Source organism: Grampus griseus, assembly GCF_964374135.1.
Source record: "Grampus griseus genome assembly, chromosome: 10".
NCBI lineage: Eukaryota > Metazoa > Chordata > Mammalia > Artiodactyla > Delphinidae > Grampus > Grampus griseus.
Genome location: NC_139004.1, coordinates 35,294,882 through 35,317,892, shown reverse-complemented (window position 1 = coordinate 35,317,892; position 23,011 = coordinate 35,294,882). Strand labels below are relative to the sequence as shown.

General features: G+C 40.1%; 1 protein-coding gene across 1 annotated transcript in view; it reads left to right on the top strand.

Moving 5' to 3' along the window:
* Positions 1-5,292: 5,292 nt before the first annotated feature.
* Positions 5,293-23,011, top strand: part of DNAH8 (dynein axonemal heavy chain 8) — a gene marked incomplete at its 5' end in the record, with an annotated part of 322,388 nt that continues 304,669 nt past the window's right edge. Inside the window, 6 exons of the mRNA XM_082664076.1 lie at positions 5,293-5,805; positions 5,915-6,049; positions 11,252-11,336; positions 17,557-17,708; positions 18,455-18,644; positions 19,143-19,306. Of these exons, the coding sequence (XP_082520202.1) occupies positions 5,293-5,805; positions 5,915-6,049; positions 11,252-11,336; positions 17,557-17,708; positions 18,455-18,644; positions 19,143-19,306 (1,239 nt within the window). The remainder of the gene's footprint in view (positions 5,806-5,914; positions 6,050-11,251; positions 11,337-17,556; positions 17,709-18,454; positions 18,645-19,142; positions 19,307-23,011) is intronic.

Here is a 23,011-nt window from a genome sequence, read left to right as displayed (position 1 = left end):
TCCGTACCAATCCCCTCAAAGCCTACCTTGGAATCCTCCCAAGTCCCCACCCCCTGAAATATTCCATCTCTAGGCAGCTGCTCCTTCCGCGGGGCCCCTAAACAGTGTTTCACTTCTCAGGCTCGTGGGGTGAGTGTCCCGGCCCGCGAGCGCGCGGGGGCCGGCACGGGGTGGGGAAAGACCGCGTCCCAGCGCCCCGCGCCCCGCAGGGAGCAGAGCCCGGCGGAGCCCGCGCTACGCGCCGGGGAGCGAGCTGGCCTCGGACTCCCAACGGCCGAGCCTCGGTGGCCGCGGAGACCAAGCAGGAGCAGCTCCCGGGGCTGCGCGGCCGCTCGGGGTCGCCAGGCTGAGCTGAGTGGCTGGTGAGTGCTCCTCGGAGACCCGCGCAGAGCCGGATTCCCAGCCCCGCTGAGGTCCGGCCTACTTGCCTCCCTCTGCCCCCCAGCTCCCCGCTAATGCCCCCAAGCTGTCCAGTTCCCACCCGACTACAACCCGCAGCCAGCTCCTGCCCTTGGTGAATCCCAGTCTCTTCGTTGGACGTCTGACAGACTCCACACCCCGCTCCCCCTTTTAAGGATTCAAAAGTAAGACAAACAGAAGGCCTAGCCATTCAGGCTTATCTTCTGCTCCTCGCTCCTCCTCACTCCCCTACACCCCGAAATCTCATCACTAAATTTGCCACTTCTTCTAAGCAATCTAAGCCTTTCCCTGCTTTCTTGCTAGGAGAGTCCCCTCTCCCGTCCTCTCCTGACAGCTCTTCAGACCCAAGTCAAATGTCATCATCTCTGTCGTTTTTTTCCCGAAGTTTCTTTCCCTTCTAGTCTCTTTCAGCCCTTTGTTCATTCACCTTTTCTTGACGTTGACCACCCTGTGTGTGTTTAACAGTCTGCCCTCTCCCCCCCTCCGTTTGTGCGTTTTGCTTTGGAGGGGCTTCTCGGTTGTGTATGTCATCACAGCGGCCAAGCACGCAGAGACCCCTTAGTCATCATGAAGGGATAGGGGTACAGAGATGGGCACAAGAGAAAGGGGTGTGGTTGAAATGGCAACTTGCTCCTGGAAATGACTAGGAATGATTTTGTGGACGTCCAATGAAGCTCCAAAATTGAACTTAAAGAGAAGGGGTGGTGGGAATTTAAAATGATTGTATTTGGCAGCAAGTTGTCTGGGGAGGACACGGGGAGGAGGAGAACACGAAAAGGTGTTTATCCTGCATCCCCTCTGTGCTCTTATAGCCAGCAAAGCGTGAATACTTGGAGTAAAGACCCGCCCCTTCGTTGCCGAAGTAATCTTGTTAAATTCTAAAATTCAGAGGGAAATTTAGCTTCTAAATTTTAAGTCCTAAGATACATAGGAGAAAAATATAAACACATATTGTGTGTTATTGTATAAACACATATTATACGAGTAAAACATGCACATGATTATAATTTTTTAAAAACCATAAAGTTATCAAATTGAAAAGTACAGCTCTTCCTCTGCTTCTCTTATCTGGCCTTTTTTACTCAAGGTAATCATTGTTCATAATTCATTGTGTATCTTTCCTGGAAAGCTTCTAATGCATTTTATTAAATCTAAACTGTTACTGATTATAATTTTATACAATTACATAGATGGAAACTACATATTATATGTAACAGCATAAAGAAAAAGATGTGAGGAAAGGAAAAAAGGTTGCCAGTTAAACCTTCTTAAAAGTGTGCATCTTAGAATAGGTGAAATACCATGTATATGCCTACATACACTTTAAAAAATTTATACAGCTTGATATACAATGCACTGTACTACCTTGGTTTTTTCTCCATGTAACAATATGTGATTGAGACGTTTCTATATCTCTATATATAGCTTTACCTCATTATTTTTATTGCTAATGTTAAATTAAAATTTTATTGAACAGTGTACTACGGTACAATTAATGCATCCTTTATTAAGGAACATTTTGGTTGTTTCCAGGAAGTGTATTTGTTTACTTGCTTCTTTTTGCTGTTGCAAACATGTTGCATATATGCAAACATGTGAATATATAGTAAGCTAATTTATATTTACTAAAAATTTTTCCATTTCAACTATGTAATCTATTAAAATTTTTGCTACAGTTTTTAGGAATTCTATATAAAACAGCTGTGTACATTTTCTAAGTTACAGTTAAATAATTGCATCAGTCTTTGGGAGTGGTAAACTGACATTTTATATTTAGAGTTCATTACATGCCAACTATGATTTGACATTTGAAAACAATGTAGGAAAAGCATCTCAAATGATTTCATCAGAGGAAGAATTCTATAGCTTCCTTAAGCAAAATCTCCCCAAAATGGCAGTAGTAATTTATTTATTTTGAGAGTCTGAGGTATATGATTTACTTTAAAAATGTAAACTGTAACAAATTATTTAGAAATTACTTGTTTCTCAGTCATGATAGCAATTAAAACCTTATCATTTTCCGTATTGTCGGTGTGTACAGACTACTGACCATAAAGACTCTTTATGTTCACAAAATAAGAGCTTATCCTGTCCTTAGCGTGAGATATATATGTCAGCACTCAATTCACAGAGCACAAATTGAACTCTTTACATAAAACATATATTCCGAGAGGAGTATTCTAATAAGTTTTAGAAATTAAATGCTTTTTCCCCCACCACCACCCCCTTATACAGCTTCACATAAATCCCAAGGAAACTGAGGTAAGGAGACACACATAGAGGTGGAAAGTATATGTATATTATATTTAAATATGTTTACCTGAATTGAGGCTATCGACTATATTTATTATATCACCATGGGAGCAGAGTAACTCACAATGACCTCTTTCAGTGTATTTTATTATAAACTTGGGGAATTCTTGATTAGGAGGGAGAGGATTTCCGGGTTTTTTTCTTCTCTTTACACTGTATTTGTCTTATTTTCAGCTTTCTTTCCTTCTTTTTCCCATTCCTTTTTACTTGCTTTCAATTTTCCTTCTTTAAGCCTATCGATTCAGCCTGACCTTAGTCATAGATTTTGTTTAACCTAACTGATGTTATTCAGGACTACCTTAAGCTTTTTTAGCTTTTAATATCCTTTCATTGCAAGATTACAAAGAGCTAGGTGAACAAGGGGCAAAACTAAATAGGGCCGTGATGTGACATGCTCTGAAGTTTAGAAAGATCAATTGGGTGTGCAGTTGGATAAGATCTGTGACTCTGCTGGATCTTAGTTTCATTATCAGTAAAAAGGGAGAGTTAAGCTAGGTGATTTCTGAGGTTTATTTTCTAGTTCTGAAATGATGTGCCATGAATCTTAACTATCTGGAATCTCCAGGGAATTAATTGTGTTGGGTAATAACATTTTCTGAAAATTTAATCTGTGCCAGTACTTAAGAAATAGTTGTCATTTTTAGATGGAAAACTCATTAAGATTTATTGTATACTTCCTTGATTTCTTAAACAAAATGTCATGATTCAACTTTAGTCTTTCCTTGATGGCTTAAATAATAGTGGCTCTATACTGGCTTAAATAACTGTGTGTCTCTAGAAAGAGCATTTATTGCCTATGGAGAAGCTCTCCGGCCCTACTGAGCTCAGTCAGTACATGTGTTTCACCATTTATTGAAATTAAAGTAAATTTTGCTTTCATTTCAGAAACCAGACAACAATGCCTGTTGATATCCTTTGAGAGAAGGCACGATTCTCTTACGGGAGTAAAGTAAATTGTTTGGCAGAATTCAAAAGCATAAATTTGAGCAGAGTGACAGGTAGTTGATAGGACTTCACTAATGTGTATCATCATAATTGTTCTTGAGTTACTATAGATGGCACAACCAACTCCTCTAGGCCAGTTTCAAGTGTAAGAATGTAATGCACACACAACTCCTGGGTATTGTAGATCTTTATTGTGCCCAATAATAACTCAAGAGACATTTAATTAGTTACTATCCAAGCAAATTTTCTCTTGTGTGAAAAAGCTAGACATTAGATTGTGGCCAAGAGTCAAAGACAAAAACCAGGATCTATAAAAGACAGAGGAGAGAGGGATGAGAAAATAAATACTTCAGACAGTTTGAGAACATTGGTCCTTGTTTGACATCTTGGGTGTGGGTAGGTAAACTGGTTAGCTGGCAGCTAAAAGGTCAGTTTGGGTCTTTCTGTTCTTGAATAGGCCAACCTTAGCATATCAAAGAAAACAATTTCAGCTGTTTATGGGTCCTTTGGAAGACCTGGTGAGGGCAGATGTCAGGTGCAGGTTACAGGCTATCTCTGTCTGATGGAGGGCTGCTGGTGTCCCTTTCATACAAAGCACCGTCTTACTTAGGCCAGGTCTGCACCAGTGTCCTCAGAATTTCTCACTAGAAAGCCTCTTTATCTTCTTCTTTTGGACTGTCTGCTTTGGAATTTGTTCTTTTGTTCTTCAGGTATTTACTGTTATACTGGTTTCTGGATCTTAGCCATATCCCAAACTCCTATTTATTTTGATGGAGGCTTGATTACTGTCCTAAATATGATTTTTTTTTCTGTAAGTAACATTTTGTCCCATTCCGCTGGTGCCCCCTAATTTTCCTTGTTATGTGCTCATGATCACTTACACACTCCTTTATAATTGGAGCTTTTCTGATTGGGTAGGTTGGATTTATACTTTATATGATACCGTTGCTTCAGTAAATAGTCACAATCACATTTTAGCATGAATTTTATGTTTGGACTTGGGATATTCATTTTGGCTTCCAAGAGTATGTTTTATGCTTTTTGGGTGGTCCTGGTTATGCTCATATAGATGAGATGGCTGGACAGTTGAGTGTCTGATTGGTGAATTGTAGAGTAGCAGAGTTCCCCCAAGCAAGGAACATTTCAGTCCATGTAGTTCTTTGCTTGATCTCTTGGATAAGTATAATGGTGTTGATCACCAGTTGGTCCTGGAGTACAGTCGCTCTCAATCTTTTTTCAGCCCTTTTTCCATACCTGAGGACAGGTGTCCTCCCATCAATTGCAGTGGTTACTTATAGTTTGAAAAAGACCCTAGAGGTGTGTAGGTGTAGGGGTGTGTGTGTGTGTGTGTGTGTGTGTGTGTGCGCGCGCGCGCACGTGCGCGCGTGCACGCGCTGTCCCACTTTAAAAAAAATTCTCTCTCTAGCCCTATAAACTTAGTTTCTTTAGATAATGCAGTATGAGAGAAACAGATAATTTTGCTACCTGTCTAGCTTCAATGGGAGGGATAAATTAATACATCATACTCAATTTATTGAACAATTTAAAAAAAAATTTTTATAATCCTAGGTTTTGAAGTTTTAAGGTGCTCTGCAGGTGGAAGGAGTGGATAACATGAGCGCTGAAGAAGGTGACCCACCCCCTCCGGAAGAAGAAGCCCCGTCCTCTTCGGGAGAGGCAGCACCTCCTAGCTCAGAAGATGTTGCCCCTCCGGATCCAGGAGATGAGGCTCCCCTGCCTCCGGAAGAAGAGGCTCCTCCTCCTTCCAGTGAAGAGGCCCCAGGAGATGAGGCTCCCCCACCTCCGGAAGAAGAGGCTCCTCCTCCTTCCAGTGAAGAGGCCCCTCCCCTCCCAGTAGAGGCATCTGCAGAAGATACTGTCTCTCTTTCCGAAAAAGGTCCTACTTCCTCTTTAAGTGATTATGTGAATCACATTCCTTCTGATGAAAGGATAGTTATGCCAGATGAAGATGACCCAGATCTGAGAAGGGTTCGACCTAGGCCTGCGCCACGATTGGTTCAACCAGTGCCTTCTGAGGTGCTCTCTCAGTCTTCCCGCAGATCATCCAAATATCTCCGAAGTATGAGTGGCGTTACAAATCTACAGGAAACATTAAGAGAGAGACAGGTTTTGCTTATAATACCATTTTTATTAAGTGTCGCTTTTATCTGAAATGAAATATTTTGGTGATTTTTCTTCATAATTACAATTTTTACACATGGTTTTCATTCTTTAGGCAAGATTCAGAGATGCAAGGGAAAACCGAAAAATGAAAATTGACCCTTCATACAAATATATATTTGAAATTCTATCAGCAAAGCTTGGCCTGGACATAACAACTGTTGAAGAATTAATTTTGGATTGCCCATCTGTAAGTTTAAGTCTTATTATTTTTTAATTACTCTTTGAGAAGTGATTGGTTGAAGAAACTTGAATCGTTGTGAACAACAAAACATTTAGAAAGAGAAGGTTGGGATTTAACTGAATAGAGAAGAAGCTTTATTTTACATAGTTATAGCCAGTTGGATGATATTTCTAGTTTGGCCTACTATTGTGGAGGAAGGGAAAAAAAGAGTTGGCAACTAGAATTGAGCTAAGATTCTAACTCAAAATGGCTTCAGAAGTTAGAGGGATAGTCAAGCACAGGTAGAGTGATATTTTAAAAGTACGGGTTATATAAACTACGCGTGTAAATCATTTGGATAGAAAAACAAATAGAGAAAATATTTCTATTCTGCAGAAATAGAGCTAGGGAACAGTGACTACTGCATGAATATAGTCGAAAACAACGAGGTGATTATCGTGCGTCTCTGCGTGCCAGGGAGAGCCCTGGATTATGCCTACTTTTCTAACATAATTATTAACAGTTCCTCCTTTCACTCCTAAAAGGGTCCCAGATTTGGATGATGAATTTATATGGTCACCTTAATTATAGTAATATATGATAAACTGTGACTTTGATAGCAGCTCCTGGAAGCACTTTCATAGCTTCCTTATAGCTCAGGTTCTAAATTTTCAACAAAATTACTCTTAGCTGCTTGAGTTTTTGTCAAGTCTAGGAGTGACCTGGGCTGGAGCTTCTACAAGACCTGTGAGCAGGTACATGCTGGTGGTGAGCTGATTGTCCCACTGAATGCAAGGGTGAGAGAGTTGCAATGGGGGCGGCATTGTGGTGAGGTTGCCATTATCAGGGTCCATACTCCCTGTTCTTGCCCAGTGAACTTGGGCAAAACTCTTTAGCTTGCTCTAGGAGCGAAGAGTCTGTGGAATGTTTCCTAAAAGAGCCTCTCCCTTGCTCGATGCAGTATGTTACCAAGTTCTGGAAGTTGTCTGCCCTTCATTTCTTCCAGGACCCTTATAAAGCTTTAGAACTGGCAGGCCCCTGACAGTTGAATGGGATTGATCATTTTCTTGTTCCCTTAGTGTGTTACAGTGACATGGGCATGTGATTGATGCAGAGAGATCAATAGCTCTGAGCTATTTTAATGGCAAAGGATAGATAACCTTGGAGATGTGTACATAAAACAAGAGGTGCCACAGCAAGCGACTGGAAGTAGGATGGTTTCCCGGGTCACCAGAGTTCCCTGTGGGAATGTGCGTGTGGCTAAGGAGAGCTTCACGGGCATGCGGGCTGTTAGTTGAGTAGGCCCTTGTGCTGAAGGGCCCTACCCTTGGATAAATGATCTCCTGTTGCCATCTTAAAATTATTAATAATTTCTAAACAAGTGGTTCTGAATTTTCAGTTTTCACTGGGCCTCACGAATTCTGTAACCTGCCCGGGCTATGGATGGTACCACCCAATGGCAGCAGGATTCTCTTTGCCACTCTCAATTGTTTTTGTTTGTTTGTATTGTTTTTTCATTTGTTTTCATCTCTCCTGGCCTCCCTTCTCTATTTTGGCTCCTCTGGTGACTCTGGTTATGTGTCTGCCTATTCTCTAGGTAGAAGAAAGTGATGCAAAACAACCTTGCACACATCACTGAGCAGATGACCAAGAGAGGAAGGGAAGGCCAATTTCTAAAAAATGTGATTCTCAGTAGGCCCAGGCAGGCTTCAAGCCTGTCCCAAGGACCATTCCTGTGCTTGGTTAGGGAAGAAACTATATAGGTAATCAACATTGTTGCACCTGAAAATTTCAAGGCCACATATTTGGCTAACTTCACAATTGGAATCCCACTAGCTCTGCAAAAGATTTAGGCATAGACGTGGGGACTGGGCAGTGCCTTCAGAGGAAGACTGCTGCCAGGACTAAGTTGGGGAGATGAGTATCTACAGAGGTGATATTATCACCCTTAAGTATTTGCCACCTGGTTTTCTGGGCTGGCATTCTCTACTTGGAGGAAGTCTCTCTCACTGGCTAACATGCTGCCCAGGAAGTGGGAGTGCCCAATGCTTGCAAACCCTTCCATTTGTCATTCCTGGGGCGTGTCTTGGACTTTGGGTCTTTGTGGTTAGCTTCTTCCTTTAAGGCTCTCATAGACCAGGCCGGACACTGCTTAGGCTGCAAGGAATGGGAAATCTAGGTTTAAGGGAAGAGTCAAGCCAGGAAAGGTGTTTCCTTAAGAGTTGCTGGTGAATTGCAAAGCCACAGTGGAGGGAAGATAGTAAGTACATCTAGGATGGAAACCAATGTCAAAATCTGGGAGAGATTAGAGTGCTCATTTGATTACATGGACAGAGCAAGAACATGTAGTAAATTGGCATCGCGATTAGTGGATGGGTGAGTAAGAAGTTGGAGCAAGAGGTGGTATGTTTTGTTGTGGTTGTTTAGGTAACTGGGTGTATGGAAAAGTTTTTCTTTTATGTGAGGCCTGTTGCGCAATCCAGAGTGAAAACAGTTCATTAAAGGCTCCGCAAAAGGGTAGACAGCAGCAGAGGTGGTGGTTATTTTGTTTGCCTTCAGATCCATTCCCGACTGTGCTCCACCCTGCTCTGTGGCCTGGAAGGCTGACCTCTCTGGAATCTACCACATGGGCTCCCTTATCCTCTGGTTTCCACGTGGCTCGGCTTCTGGGAGCCACCAGCAGGAGATTGGAGGGCAGAAGAGAAAGAAGCCTGATCCCTCCCCACTTGGCCACGTTTCTGCCAGTGTCCTCCCGAACAGTCCCTTTCCCCCAGCTCCAGCTCTCAGCCTGCTTCCCGCTACCCCTTTCCCCCCAACGCCCTCCCTTCCAGGCCTCGAGGTGGTACTGGTTTTCCTCTGTTGCTAGTCCTGTGTTGCTGCTAGTGCCACAGCTTCCCTTACCCTGTTCTGGCCTCTAGAAGTAGCCTCTTTAGGTTTCTTCAGAGCCTCTTTGTTACGACTCCTTTGCTTGCCAGGACCCTAACCAATACAGAGGTTTCTGCCGCATTGGCATTCAAGCTTTTGCTACTTCGTGTGTTCCTGCTACTTTCATTCAGCGCTGCTCATGATAGTCACAGACATTACTTTCCTGGCTTACATGATAGTGTTTTCCAAAGTCAAGACAGCAGCAGCACAGTTCTGTGGAAAGAGAGCAGATCTGGAGTTCCAGGTTCTGTACTTGTGTGTATGTGTCTTTGGGTCCTTCACTCAAATTCTTTTTATTTTTATTTATTTTTAATTTATTATTATTATTATTATTTTGGCTGGGCTGCACAGCACATGGGATCTTAGTTCCCTGACCAGGGATCAAACCTGTGCCCCCTCCCTGCAATGGAAGCGCAGAGTCTTAACCACTGGACCACCAGGGAAGTCCTCAAATTCTTTTTATTTATTTATTTATTTATGGCTGTGTTGGGTCTTCGTTGCTGCGTGGGCTTTCTCTAGTTGCAGCGAGTGGGGGTTACTCTTCGTTGTGGTGCGCGGGCTTCTCATTGCAGTGGCTTCTCTTCTTGCAGATCACAGGCTCTCGGCATGCGGGCTTCCGTAGTTGTGGCACGTGGGCTCAGTGGTTGTGGCTCACAGGCTCTAGAGCACAGGCTCAGTAGTTGTGGCGTACGGGCTTAGTTGCTCCACGGCATGTGGGGGTCTTCCTGGACCAGGGCTCGAAACCGTGTCCCCTGCATTGAGAAGCAGATTCTTAACCATTGCACCACCAGGGAAGTCCCCTCAAATTCTTTTTAGCTTTAATTTTCTTTTCTGCAAGAGGGGCATAATAATGCCACCTTACCTAGTGCAACGTTGTGGTGAAACTCAGATGAAGCATTTGTAAAGTATTACGTATTATAAGTGAATTTTTAACCGCAGTCATGATTTCGGCCCACGACGGTTTTCACTCTGCTGGCCTCAAGAGTACAACATGTCTAAAAGACAAGAATTCATTACGTTTGATATTGAATTTTTTTTTTAATCACAGTCATGCGGTCTACTTTTGAGAGTTTGGATGCATTCAAAGCTGATGGGTCATAGAAGTCACATACAGCATGAAAGTGTGGAACTGGGCAAGAATAGCTATGCTGACAGCTTCTGTATCTTTTAGATGGTAATTATGCAAGAGAGCCAAGTTTACGTGTGAGATGGAAGAGTAGAAAATGAAGGGCTAGAATTTTGCTCATCTCCGTGGCTCCATTTCATCTCCCAGGGTGGTGGTTCCCAAACGTGGTCCCAGGACCAGCAGCAGCATCACCTGGAACTTTTTAAAAATGCAAATCCTCGGGTCCAGCGTTCTTTATTTTTAAGACGTCCCCTCGTTGCTTCTCTGATGCACACAAAAGTTTGAGAACCATTGTCCAAGGGTGAGAGGCTTTGCCAGATCTGAGATACTTCCTACAGGAATAGGTCAGTAAGTGAAGAGAAACCCACTGCCCAGGAAAGACACTTATGTATGAAATCAGTGGGACTAGGTGAAGGGGGGTCAGTAAACTTTTGTGTTTCCCTAATGATGTGTGAGAGTTTTTGTTTATGTGACCTAGATGTCTACTTACTAAGATAATTATACTGACTCATAAGTAATTAAATTCATGCTCATAAATATGGAAGACATTATATTAATTTGTTTTTATATTAGTTTGGCTACAATATAGGTCAAATTATAATTGCTGAAAATATAATTACTCAAATAATTGGTCAAACAAAACAGTTAGTTAATAAGTTTTACTGTCCCACAAATCAACTTTTAAGAATAGTTTCTCTTGGGAATTCCCTGGTTAGGACTCCGTGCTTTCACTGCCAAGGGCGCAGGTTCAATCCCTGGTCAGGGAACTAAGATCCTGCAAGCCACCCAGTGCAGCCAAAAAAAAAGAGTAGTTTCTCTTAACTATAATTCTTTACGTTTACCTCCAGTTGGACTCACCTATTCACCCCTATAAGATGCTGTGAGGCAGGGTTAGGTAAGTGGAGGCCCACTTATATATGTAGATAAGTAATGGAGGTTTGGAAATAGAATTCACCCTATATTCCATGATAATTTTGGAGTTAAATTAGTTCGGATTCTAATGCTGCCTCTGATGTACCTGCTTCTGTGTACCTTGAATAAACTATTTTAGCTTCATTTTCTTTATTTACAAAACTATGAGGACTAAGGTATGTAAAATGCCTAGCACAGGGCTTGGTTCATTTTATTGTAGTTTCTTAGTCATTTTATTGATTATCATTTTCTCTTTTGTTTAACAGCTGGAAGCATTTACTCTTTTTTTTATGAAAGATGGTTGTAAGACATTGAAGTTTTTGTACCAAGAAGGAGATGTACCTGGTCTTGGTAAGGATGTTTTGCAAGGGTAATGTGCCAGCTATTCATGAATGAATGTTAAAGTGCAGCATATCTTTTCTCTTATACATAGACAATCCTATATTTATAAAGAAAATTTACCAGGAGCTTACAAGATTGCTATAATGATTGAAGAAGAAAGCATCCTTATAGAAGTCATTGACCTATCCTGGGAATACACATTTTCACTAGAATTTAATTGCCTTTTCCTTGAAACAGGTAGAGCTATTTTGTACACGTGTTGTCAGATGACTAGAAATAGTCATGAAACCACCCGAAAGCACAGCAGTCACTCCCTGTGGTCCTGGGTCAGCATCTTGTGTTTGCTGCAGCTGGCAGGGGAATATCTGGCTTTCTCTACTTTTCACGTTATTCCAAAAAGAATTGATACTTTACCAGGTCATTGAACTTTTGTCTTAATAACTAGGTACACAGATCATCCTTTGGTTTTAGACTACTTATCTTATAAATCTTGTGGATTTTACCGTGTCCCCTCTGTTGGTTCTTTCTTGCTTTCCTCCTCTGCTGCCTTTTTTTTTTTTTTTTTTTTTGCGGTACGCGGGCCTCTCACTGCTGTGGCCTCTCCTGTTGCGGAGCACAGGCTCCGGACGTGCAGGCTCAGCGGCCATGGCTCACAGGCCCAGCCGCGCCGCAGCATGTGGGATCTTCGCGGACCGGGGCACGAACCTGCCTCCCCTGCATCGGCAGGCGGACTCTCAACCACTGCGCCACCAGGGAAGCCCCCTCCTGTGCTACCTTTAAGCTTAGGCTCCTATCTCATGCCTGCCCCAGTTTTCCAGATTGAAAACCAGTATCTCTGTTACCAGATTTCCTCTCTGAAATCCATACTACTTATTCCTGCCAAGTAAATCTTTCATTGTCCTGTTGTTGGATTGAGTCCAAACTCTTCATTTATTCTACTAAGGCCTGTCATAACCTGGACACACAGTACTTGTTTAGTCTGATCTCCTATTCTGCCAAACATGAACTTGCTGCTCTCTCTAAGCCAGTCTTCATGGTTGTCTGTCCACACCAGTCATTTCTGTGCCCTTTTCTCCACCCTCCTAAGTGTCTCCACCCAGCCAAATCCTACCCCTCCTCCGGATTGCCTCAGCCATTCTCTTTACTTCAGAGCTTTCTCAGAGTGTTCCAAACCACATCCATCACTATCCTCCAGACGCCTGTCTCTTTTAAAGTTTGCATTGTAAAATACACCACTTGATCATGTTCTTCTGTTTTCATCTAATTGTTTAATATATATGTCTTTCTTCACCAACAAAATATGTAGACTCATGGTTAGTGACTATGTCTGCTCTATTGATCTTCTGTCTCTCACAGTTCTTATGCTGGGACATTATTGTAAGGTCCAAATTTTCATAATTCATTAAAAATTAAAACAATAGGGGCTTCCCTGGTGACGCAGCCGTTGAGAGTCCAACTGCTGATTCAGGGGACACGGGTTTGTGCCCCGGTCTGGGAAGATCCCACATGCCACGGAGCGGCTGGGCCCGTGGGCCATGGCCGCTGAGCCTGCGCGTCCGGAGCCTGTGCTCTGCAATGGGAGAGGCCACAACAGCGAGAGGCCCGTGTACCGCAAAAAAAATAAAAATAAAAATAAAATAAATAAATAAAACAATAGCTGAAAATATAGAAAGGTGAGAAAATATCTACAATTAGAAGAAAAATTAAAACTACCACCCACATTCTCACTCACTTGGAATAATCAAGTTAACGCCTTGATGAGTATCCTTCTGTAACTTCTTTGGTATATATATGTGTGTGTGTGTGTGTGTGTGTTTATTTCCCTTTCTCTATGTATTTTGATATGTATATGTACAGTATGTATGAGATATGTACATATATATACACAGTGTATATACCACTATGTATATAGTTTGATCTTCTGCTAGTTTTATCTTCTGATCACTAATTTAGATGTTTGTAATGACCCAAATTATAAGTATGGCTGCAAGTCTAAGACATATTCACGGTTCATTGACTCCTTGACATCCAGAGTTGCATATATAATATGTAGAGTTGGATCCTATTTTGCAGTATATATATATATATATATATACTGCTATACATATATATATTTGGGGGGACACATTCAGTCCATAGCGTTTATTGTTATCCTATATTGCCTCAAACCTTCTTTGGAAGAGTATAGTATAAATAATAATAATGAAACTCTCAAGTTTTCAGCCAAAAAAAAAAAAAAAGTATCATTTTCAAACTTATTGGGCCAAAACAAGAATGTAGAGCTAGTGAGAATATTCCTTTTGTGCCAAGATTACAACACCAGACAGACAGAGCTCTCCAGGATGCTTCTGGATGACAAGGTAAGTTTGAGACGGGCTCTCTGTGCCTCCACCTTTCCACAGCCTACGGCATTCTTGCTGCCTTTAACCAGGAAAGTAATCACCTCTTTTATGGCTCACAAGTAGCATCTCACTTATGCCAAATGTGCTGGAGGCTGGGAATGCTTTGTGATTTGCTGACCTTGTACCCACTCTGGTGCTTTGGGTCATTCTTTGTCAAAATTTATGAAAGTACAAGACAGATGAGAAGGGGGACGTGCATTCTTCAGCTGGAAGAGTGACCAAATAACTACAAACTGCTGCCCCTCCTGTGATCGTGCTGGTCACTGCAAACTTCAGCAGCCCGATGACTTGTTCCTCCAGACAGCGACTGTGCCTATGCCTTGTTCACCCAGACCACCAGCCCTGTGGGTCCTGAGGAGGCAAAGCTTGATGGGGAGCAGGCGGGTACTGGATGAGAGTGTAAGGGGCCAAGGTAGGACTGCGAAGGAAGCCACTTTCCCCATACTCAGTGCCCTGCTAGATTCTAAGAACCCTCTACCCTAACAATTATCTTTCTAAATAGCCTTGGTCCAAACTTTGGAGCTCAGGGTGGATTTCAAGTCAGTGTCAACAGTGTGAAACTTTCCTTTTCTTCTAGACAGGTTATCCTGTGTATCCTGGTATATGGGTGAGAGTATCCCAGACCAGATGTTGTTTTCTTAAACTGCAGAGCTTATCACACCCTCCATTGACAGTGTGCAGACCCCTGGGCCTGCAGGGAGGAGGAGATCACAGATAGACACTGTTTGACACACTGGTTTAAAGCTCGATCCTGGAGAGGGTCAGAAGTGAGGTGGTGAAGACAAGCTCCACTCTTTACTCGCTGGGTCACACTGGGAAAGTTATTTCACCTCTCCGAGCCTTGGTTTTCTCATCTGTAAAATGGGAACAGTAATGGAACTCACCTCATGGGATTGGGAGGACCGTGGTTATGCTGTGCTCAGGGCAAGTGCCATGTAAACTTTGCCTCACTCCCTAAAAATGTCTTGTCCTCCAAGATTATAGTCCAGTCTCAGAAAGAAAAAGGAACTCAGTAGCCATGAGAGTTAGTTCAGCCTTCTCTTAATTATTTTCAAAAACATTGCATTTCCTGTTTGGGGACCATGTCACCCAAGATATGCTTCCTTTTTTTTTTTTTTTCAATTTAATTGAACTAAGAAAAAACAATTTATAGATGCTTTATAAAAATGTAATCCAACTCTATATATTATTCTATGGTAGCTTTTAAAAATTGATAATATTGTCTTCTCCATGCCACTGATACATTTCCACAATTAAATTTTAAGCAGTTGCATTGTACTTCATTAGGCTGAGACAACTATTAGGTTCAAAACTTATTATTAGAATTTAGGTTGTTCACAACTTTTTTCTCCTTTACACAATGCCTCAATGAATATCATTGAAGCTAATTCTACGTGGATTAGGAAGACTTTTTAGGAAGAATTCTCAGGAGAACTGCCAGAAGAAAGGGTAAACATACTTTTAATTATTATTTTTGCTATTTCCAAAAATAATATACTTACCAGCTTGGTGAGCATTCCTCTACATGTCTTTCTTATATGCATGTGCTGACACGTAGACACTTAGTATCATTTTAAAAATATGATCATGTAACACGTTTTATTCTTGACTTACTTTTTGGACTTGACAGTATAACCTAGACATTTTTTATGTTATTAAATATAGATTTATCTAATTTAAAAGATGCTGTATAATATTCTTTAGTGTAGCTGCATTTGAATTTTTAGAAGCCAGGAATATGTTCAGCTGTGAGTAATGGAAAACCTAATAGTAGCTTAAACAAATAGGGAGTCTATTTTTCTCTCATAACTGGGCAGGCAGTGGCTAGCAGTGGTTCAAGTGCTCAGTAACGCCATCAGAAACCCAGATTCTTATTTTATTTCTGTTCTGCCATTCTTTTTTTTTTAAATTTAATTAATTTATTTATTTGGCTGCATTGGGTCTTTGTTGCTGTGTGCGGGCTTTTCTCTAGTTGCCGCGAGTGGGAGCTACTTTTCGTTGTGGTGCACGGGCTTCTCATTGCAGTGGCCTCTCTTGCTTTAGAGCACTGGCTCTAGAGCGCGGGCTTAGTTTCTCCACAGCATGTGGGATCTTCCCGGACCAGGGATTGAACCAGTGTCCCCTGCATTGGCAGCTGGATTTTTAACCACTGCGCCACAAGGCAAGTCCCCTATTCTGCCATTCTTAACACATTGCTTTGTGTTCATATTTGTTCCACATGGTTGCAAGATGAAGTCTAGACATTATGTACAGGTTTTCATCATGTAGGAAAGGGGCCTACTAGTCACACCTCTCCCCTTTATCAGGAAAGCCCAAGATTCTTAATGTCATATGACTACCCTAGGGGCTAGGGAGGCTGAGAAAGCAGTTGTCTCCCTGAGAATGTACAGATTGCTAAATGGGACAAATTCAGGTTCACTTATCAAGGAAAAAAGGGAGAATATTAAGGGTAAAGGTAATTCTGCCAACCTCCATGAATGAGCATTTGAGCTCTACATTGCTGCATACCATGTCTCAGGGTTCTTTGGCTGCAAGCAAGGTGCAGACTCTGGCTTAGGTAAGCAAAAAAATTAAAACATTTGGGTAGTTCACAAAATTTAGAACTAGCTGAACAATCAGGCCTTGGGAAAAATCGGAATAGAGCATTTCCATGGATTTCAGGGCAGTTTCTTTGGATTCATCAGTAGATTGACCTTGCTCAGATACCTTTTATCTTTGTGTCTCTGCATTCAAGATTTACAGTCTTGCAGAGAGTCTAATTAGTATAGTTTTCACATGTGTACCCCTGCAGGGCTCTGAGACTGGTGTCCTCCAGAATCCCAGGATGGGAGAAATTCCCCAAACCCAAAGGAAGGAGGGCTGGGCAGACAAAAGATGTTTATGGTTTTGTGATAGGGATGTAAAATTTTCTTAGATCATACTTCAAATTGGTTATGGTTGTGAACAGGAAGACTGTTGATTTTTTGCTTATTAATATTGCAACCAAGGAATTCCCTGATGGTACCAGTGGTAAAGAGCCCACCTTCCAATGCAGGGAATGCAGGTTCGATCCCTGATTGGGGAACTAAGATCCCACAACTAAGCCCGCATGCCACAACTACTGAGCTCACACGCCTCAACGTGAGAGCCTGCGTGCTGCAAACTACAGAGCCCACGTGCTCTGGAGTCCGCATGCCACAACTAGAGAGAGGAAACCTGCAGTCCACTACTAGAGAGAAGCCCACACGCCACAAAGAAAAGATCCCACATGCCTCAATGAAGATCCTGTGTGCCGCAACTAGGACCTGACGCAGCCAAAAAAAAAAAAAGAAAAAAATATTGCAACTAGCTATCTAACAGAATTCTCATATTTTAAATAGTTTTTAAACATCAAAGAAAGATTTCTAATGATACATTTTCATTGAAATTAGTTCAAGGAAGGATTTAATATAAGTCGGGTGCTATGAGAGTATTTAGTGGGGGACAGGATCTTCTTGGGGGAGTCAGTGAAAGTTTACCTGAGAGGTGGCATTTTGGCTGAGATACGAAAGATTAGCAAGGATTAAGGAGGCAAAGGGTTGAGAATGGGATAAGAGAAGGGTTTCCATGAAAGTCCTGCCTGAGGCCAGGCCAAAAGGAGCAAAGTGCAGAACTCAGTGAAAGGCACCCAAGGAGGCTGCAATTTAAGATTTGCAATTACATTTTTTTGTAGATAAAAAATTTTATTCCATAATTATATTGAAAACTTCTTAAACTAAAGCAAGGAACAAGGGTGTAAGATCCACAGTAATTTATCACATTTGATCAGTCATATGATCGTATGCTAAGTTCTTGACTTTTGTTTTCAGAATGTGGTCGAACTATTCCTGGAGCAACCAAAGGGGCAAAAATGATGAGATTGTATATAGACAGCGCAGCCCCAGAGAAACTAAAAGGAGTGTGTGTAGTTTTTGTTCGCTGTCGCAATGATGTCCCTATAAATACTAAAAATATTCATGAAGTATGTTTACACTTTTTTCAAATATATGGTTAAGCATTTTTGCCAGCTTTATTGAGATATAATTGACATATAGCATTATGTAAGTTTAAGGTATACAAAGAATTGATTTAACACATTGTGAAATGATTACCACCATAGCATTAGCTAACACCTCCATTGCCTCACATAATTACCTTTTTTCTCCTTTTTTGGTAATGACATTTAAGATCTACTCCCTTAGCAACTTTTAAGTATGCAATACAGTATCGTTATCTACAGTCACCATGCTGTACGTTAGATCCCCAGAACTTATTCATCTTATAACTGGAAGTTAGTACCCTTTGACCAATGTTTTTTCCATCCAAATTTCTGGGCAGAGGGCTAGTTTAATTGCTTTTTACCTCAACTGACAGAGTTTTTCTCGTCCCCTTTTCATGGACAGGGCAACTGTCCACCTAGAACTTTCTTTATGTAGGAGGCTCAGTTTCATTTCCCTCACATTGTATGGACTCCAGGCCATACCTCCTTCCCTATGCAGAAATTAAAGCACCAGGGAAAGTGTTTACTTGATGAGCAAGTATGTGAATGGTTAAATGCGGGCAGAATATAAGTTTGTTGATTTTAGAACCTTAATATTCACCACTTAAGTTTTCCTAATAGTTTGTAAGATATATTGTCTATACTTATTGTAATGTAAAATAGGTTATGATTTTCAGTTCTTTAATGGGATCAGCATGTAAAATAACATTTGAACACTACCCTTTTAGGAAGTGCTATTTACTTTTCTGGACGTATCAGAAGGACTCCTAGTTGGGATTAGGAATATGCTGGCAAATATATTTCTACCAGCTATTCTTGCGACAAATAATTGGGGTGCTTTAAACCAGTCCCAGCAAGGAGAATCTGAAAAACACATTTTCACTGAAACCATCAGCAGATACCTTTCATCTTTAGATGGTAAGTATAGTATTTAATGTTTAATCAGTTACTACAAATGAGCAAATTAACTATAAGTTATTAAAAATAAGCATTAGAGAAAACATTTCCATCTTAAAAGATGTTAATCAAAGCAATTATGACACCTAGAGATAAGATATCAAATCATTAGAACTTCTCTTTCCACGGATCTCTGAAGGCATAAGATACATTTTCTTTTATATCTCCCATTGTAGAAGGAGGATTCTCTTCCTATATTATTTGAGAAAATTTTTACCATATTTAAAAATATATACATTACGATGAACTCTTTTTAAAATATAAATTATATTATTTCTTATTGTTAAAATATGCAATTTTATTAATAAATCATAGTCACAATCTAATGATCAACTAGAATTATATTTCTATAAAGTGTTAGATCTCTAACATTTTAGTAATTACAGCTTGAAACCACACATTGGCATTTAATGCATTGACATTAAACACCTCTTGTCAATATTATTTTTTCCCTTTTAGGTGCTAGAATAAGTATTGAGGGAACAGTTAAGTTAAAGAAGATAGACAATGTTGATTTTTCCAAACTGCATACCTTTGAAGAAGTGACACTCGCAGCTAGCAATTCAGAAACTGTTCGTCAGCTAGAGGACGTGCTGATGATATGGTACAGACAGATTGAACAGGTGAGCCGACCTGAGTGATTTCACCAGATATGAGTCATAGTTCATATCTGTGTCCTAGTCACTGCATTTTGTCCCTAAAAGTAAAGGGAAGAGGAGCCTTCCAGATTCTACTATGAAATTCAGCCTATTTTTGATTCTAGTGCAAAATCATTGTTCTCTTTGGACCACTTAATATCAACTTTAAGATATTTCCCACTTTAAGGAGGAAACCATAACATTATGGCTTGAGAATGGAATAATGAAGAAACAGAAATAGCCAGCATTTATCTCCAATATCTTATGTATTGTTTATGCTCTTCATTAGAGAGAGAGGAAAAGTACACAGTGAAGAGACTATAGCCACAATGCTAGACACTTAATAAATACCTCTTGGTTGATCAATGGAATTGTCTGTGTTGACAGAGAGGTTCAAACTAGGCTCATTCCTATCAGTACTGCAGTGGCAAGTCTGCAGCTCTCTGGCCAAATACATTTTCTTTCTGGCAGTAAGAAAAGCAGTGATAGGAATGGGGTATATGTCAACATTCTGAGAGGTGCCAACTTACACTACAAACGTTGACCACAACCAAATATTAGGTAATTGCTCTAAACAGAAAGAGGACTCTAGAAGCCAACTCACAGATCTCTAGTTCATGAGCACAGGACAGTGAAACTGGAGAAGAAAATCTTCAGTTGAATGAGGACTAGGGGAGGAAAATCTTGAGCAAGCAAGAGTTAGAGAAAAACATTTCTGATTTTACCTCTCTTAGAACTGTTAGAAGGAGGGAGGTGTAGTTGGAGTGGAAAAATTGGAGGACTTTGGAAACTCCATCAAGGCCTGGAGTGCCAGCCACAAAATTTGCTCCCAGGTGTCCCTAGGTACTCGAAGTAATTGTCCACCAAGGACTCCTGCAGCTGCCTACTATGCCAGTTGGCATAGGAAGAGGGAGTTGTAAGCCATTGTGGAATTCAAGCTGTGTCCTACACAGTGGCTGAGGAGATCTCCTCCAATTATCATGATCAATCAAAATAGATCTTCTTTTATAAAAATGAGCAAGCAAAAGAAATAGCTTAACATAAGGAGATTAGGCAACTTGAAATAAGAAAAGTTGGGCGGAATTCCCTGGTGGTCCAGTGATTAGGACTCTGCGCTTTCACATTGGTTGGGGAACTAAGAACTAAGATCCCACAATCCTGTAAGCCGCACAGCCAAAAAAAAAAAAAAAAAGGAAAATCATGTTGGGCAATTGTAGCAAATGGTCTCCAGTTAAGCAGAATCAGTGCAAGAAATGGGAGACTTCTTTAAAAAATATTACATCTAAAATAAACCTTGACCTCTTGTCATACACAAAAATTAATTCAAGATGGATCATAGACATAAATATGAAAGCTAAAACTAAAAAAAGAGATACATGCAACAACATGGATGAATCTCAAAAACATGTTGAGTGAACGAATCCAGCCTTAAAAAAGTAATGTGAAAAATAGAACAAAAAATATACTTGAATCAGAACATAATGCAGAACTATATTAATATCTTATTAAGATACAAACCCCAGAAGCCATGAAAGGAAAAACCTGACATATATGACTATATAAACAAATTAATGTAAGATCCATATGGCAGAAATCACTGTAAGCAACATTAGAAGATAATTGACCTTCTGGGAGAAAATATTATCAGCATATGTAACAGAGTTAGTATACATAATATGTAAAGAACGGCTATAAATCATTAAGAAATGGGCATTTCAGAGAAAACTTGGCCAAGGATATGAACAATGTCATTCAAAGAAAGTACGTGGACATATTTGACCTGGGAAAAGAAGGGGACCTAGGAGTGACGTGATGTCTTCAAATATTTGATGGTATTTCATGTGGACTTAAACTTGTACTGTAATGGCCCTAACAGGCAGAATTAAGAGTGGAGTGTGATGGTTATAAGGAGGGAGATTTTATAGGATCACTTTCTCACAGAATTTCCCCCCCCACCCGAAAATGGAATGTTTTGTATCCCTGAAAGTATCCGATTTGAGGTTGGATTATCATCTATGAATAATGTTGTAGCAGGAATTAAACATCAAAAGTGTTGCTTGATTTAGTTAATTTTAAGGTCCATTTTCATTCTTTAATTCAGTGATTCAAATTATATAGACTTTCAGCCACTAAGAAAAGTTTAAATTATGTCTAGTATCCTTTATTTAAGGAGGTGGAGAAACTTATAATAAGATTAGGAAAGAGTTCCATAAACCATGGTTAAAATTATAAGCATTTCATGGATTAAAGAGAGAAGCTTCATAGGTTTGAAAAATCAACTGTGTATTTTGACTCATTTGTATTCTTAATTCCATCACGATTGTAGTTATGGAAAGTTATAAGCATAAAAAATGTACAGAAAATAAGAAACACCCCTGTAAGTACCACTGAGATTAAACAGATACTAACCATTTGCTATTTTTGCTTCAGATCTCTTATTTTCACTAAATCCTCCAACCCTTTCCTCTCCCTCCCTGTATATTACCACCATTCTGACGTTATTGTCTCCTCCATTCCCCTGAAAGTTTTATACTTTTATTGCATTTGCATATTTATAAGCTTTATATTATATATAAATAAATTATATATATGAAAATACAGAATATATATTTGTGTTTAAAATCTTTACATAAATGGTATCCTTTTACAGTTTTTTTTTTTATTTAACATTCTCTTTCATCCATGTTGATACAAGTAAATTTATTTCATTCACTTAACTATTGTCTGGTATTCCTCTATGAGAGAATCCATTTATTCTGTAGATTTCCAGACATTTAGGAGACATTCAAATTATGTCTAGTATCCTCTGTTTAAGGAGGTAGAGAACTCACCTGTTCCCTCAGAAAGCAGTTGTTTCTACTTTTTTTCCTGTTACAAACAATAATAATACATCTTCAATGAATATCTTTATTCTGGTCTCGTTTGCACATGTTCAAGAGTTTCCCAGGGAATGGCTGAGAGAAGTAGTATAGATTTTTTATTGGGTACTACAAGGCCCTCCAAATAGTGGTTATATTAACTTATATTTTTTTACAGAAGTAAATGGGAGCTCCCATGTCTTCATATCTTTCGTTACACTTGGGACTGTTGGATTTTTAATGGATGCCAGTATGTTGGATGTGAAATGGTATCTTGATTTATTTTGCATTACCCTGAACACTGTTGAGGCTGTGGACGTTTAATGACTATTTAGATTTCCTCCTTGTTGAATTGCCTGTTCATATCCTTTACCTAGTTTTCTTTCAGATTGCTCGATGATATCTTAACTGAATTGTTGGAGTTTGAATAATATTTTCCGCCTGTTAATCTTTTGTTGGTCCCCATTGTGTCCTGCATTTTCGTTTGGTATTGGTGTCTTTAGTCATGTGGAAGTTTTACATTTTAATGTAAATATCTTTAAAAATGGTAATCCAGCCTCAATTTAGCTACCTCCAGTGACTAGAACCTTTGTGCTTTTTGTATTTTGGAAACACTTTCCTACTCCAGTGTTGTGAAGATATTCTCCTAAATTATTTATTTATTTTAAATACTGAAATATACAGAAATGAACAACAAGTGAATAAAAATAAAATAAACAAATTATTGTAAAATTAACACCTGTGTAACTTTTGCACAAGACATAGAGCATTACCAGCAGCTTGCAATCTCCATGCATTTTTCTTCCCAATTTTAACTCCCTTTTCTTCTCCC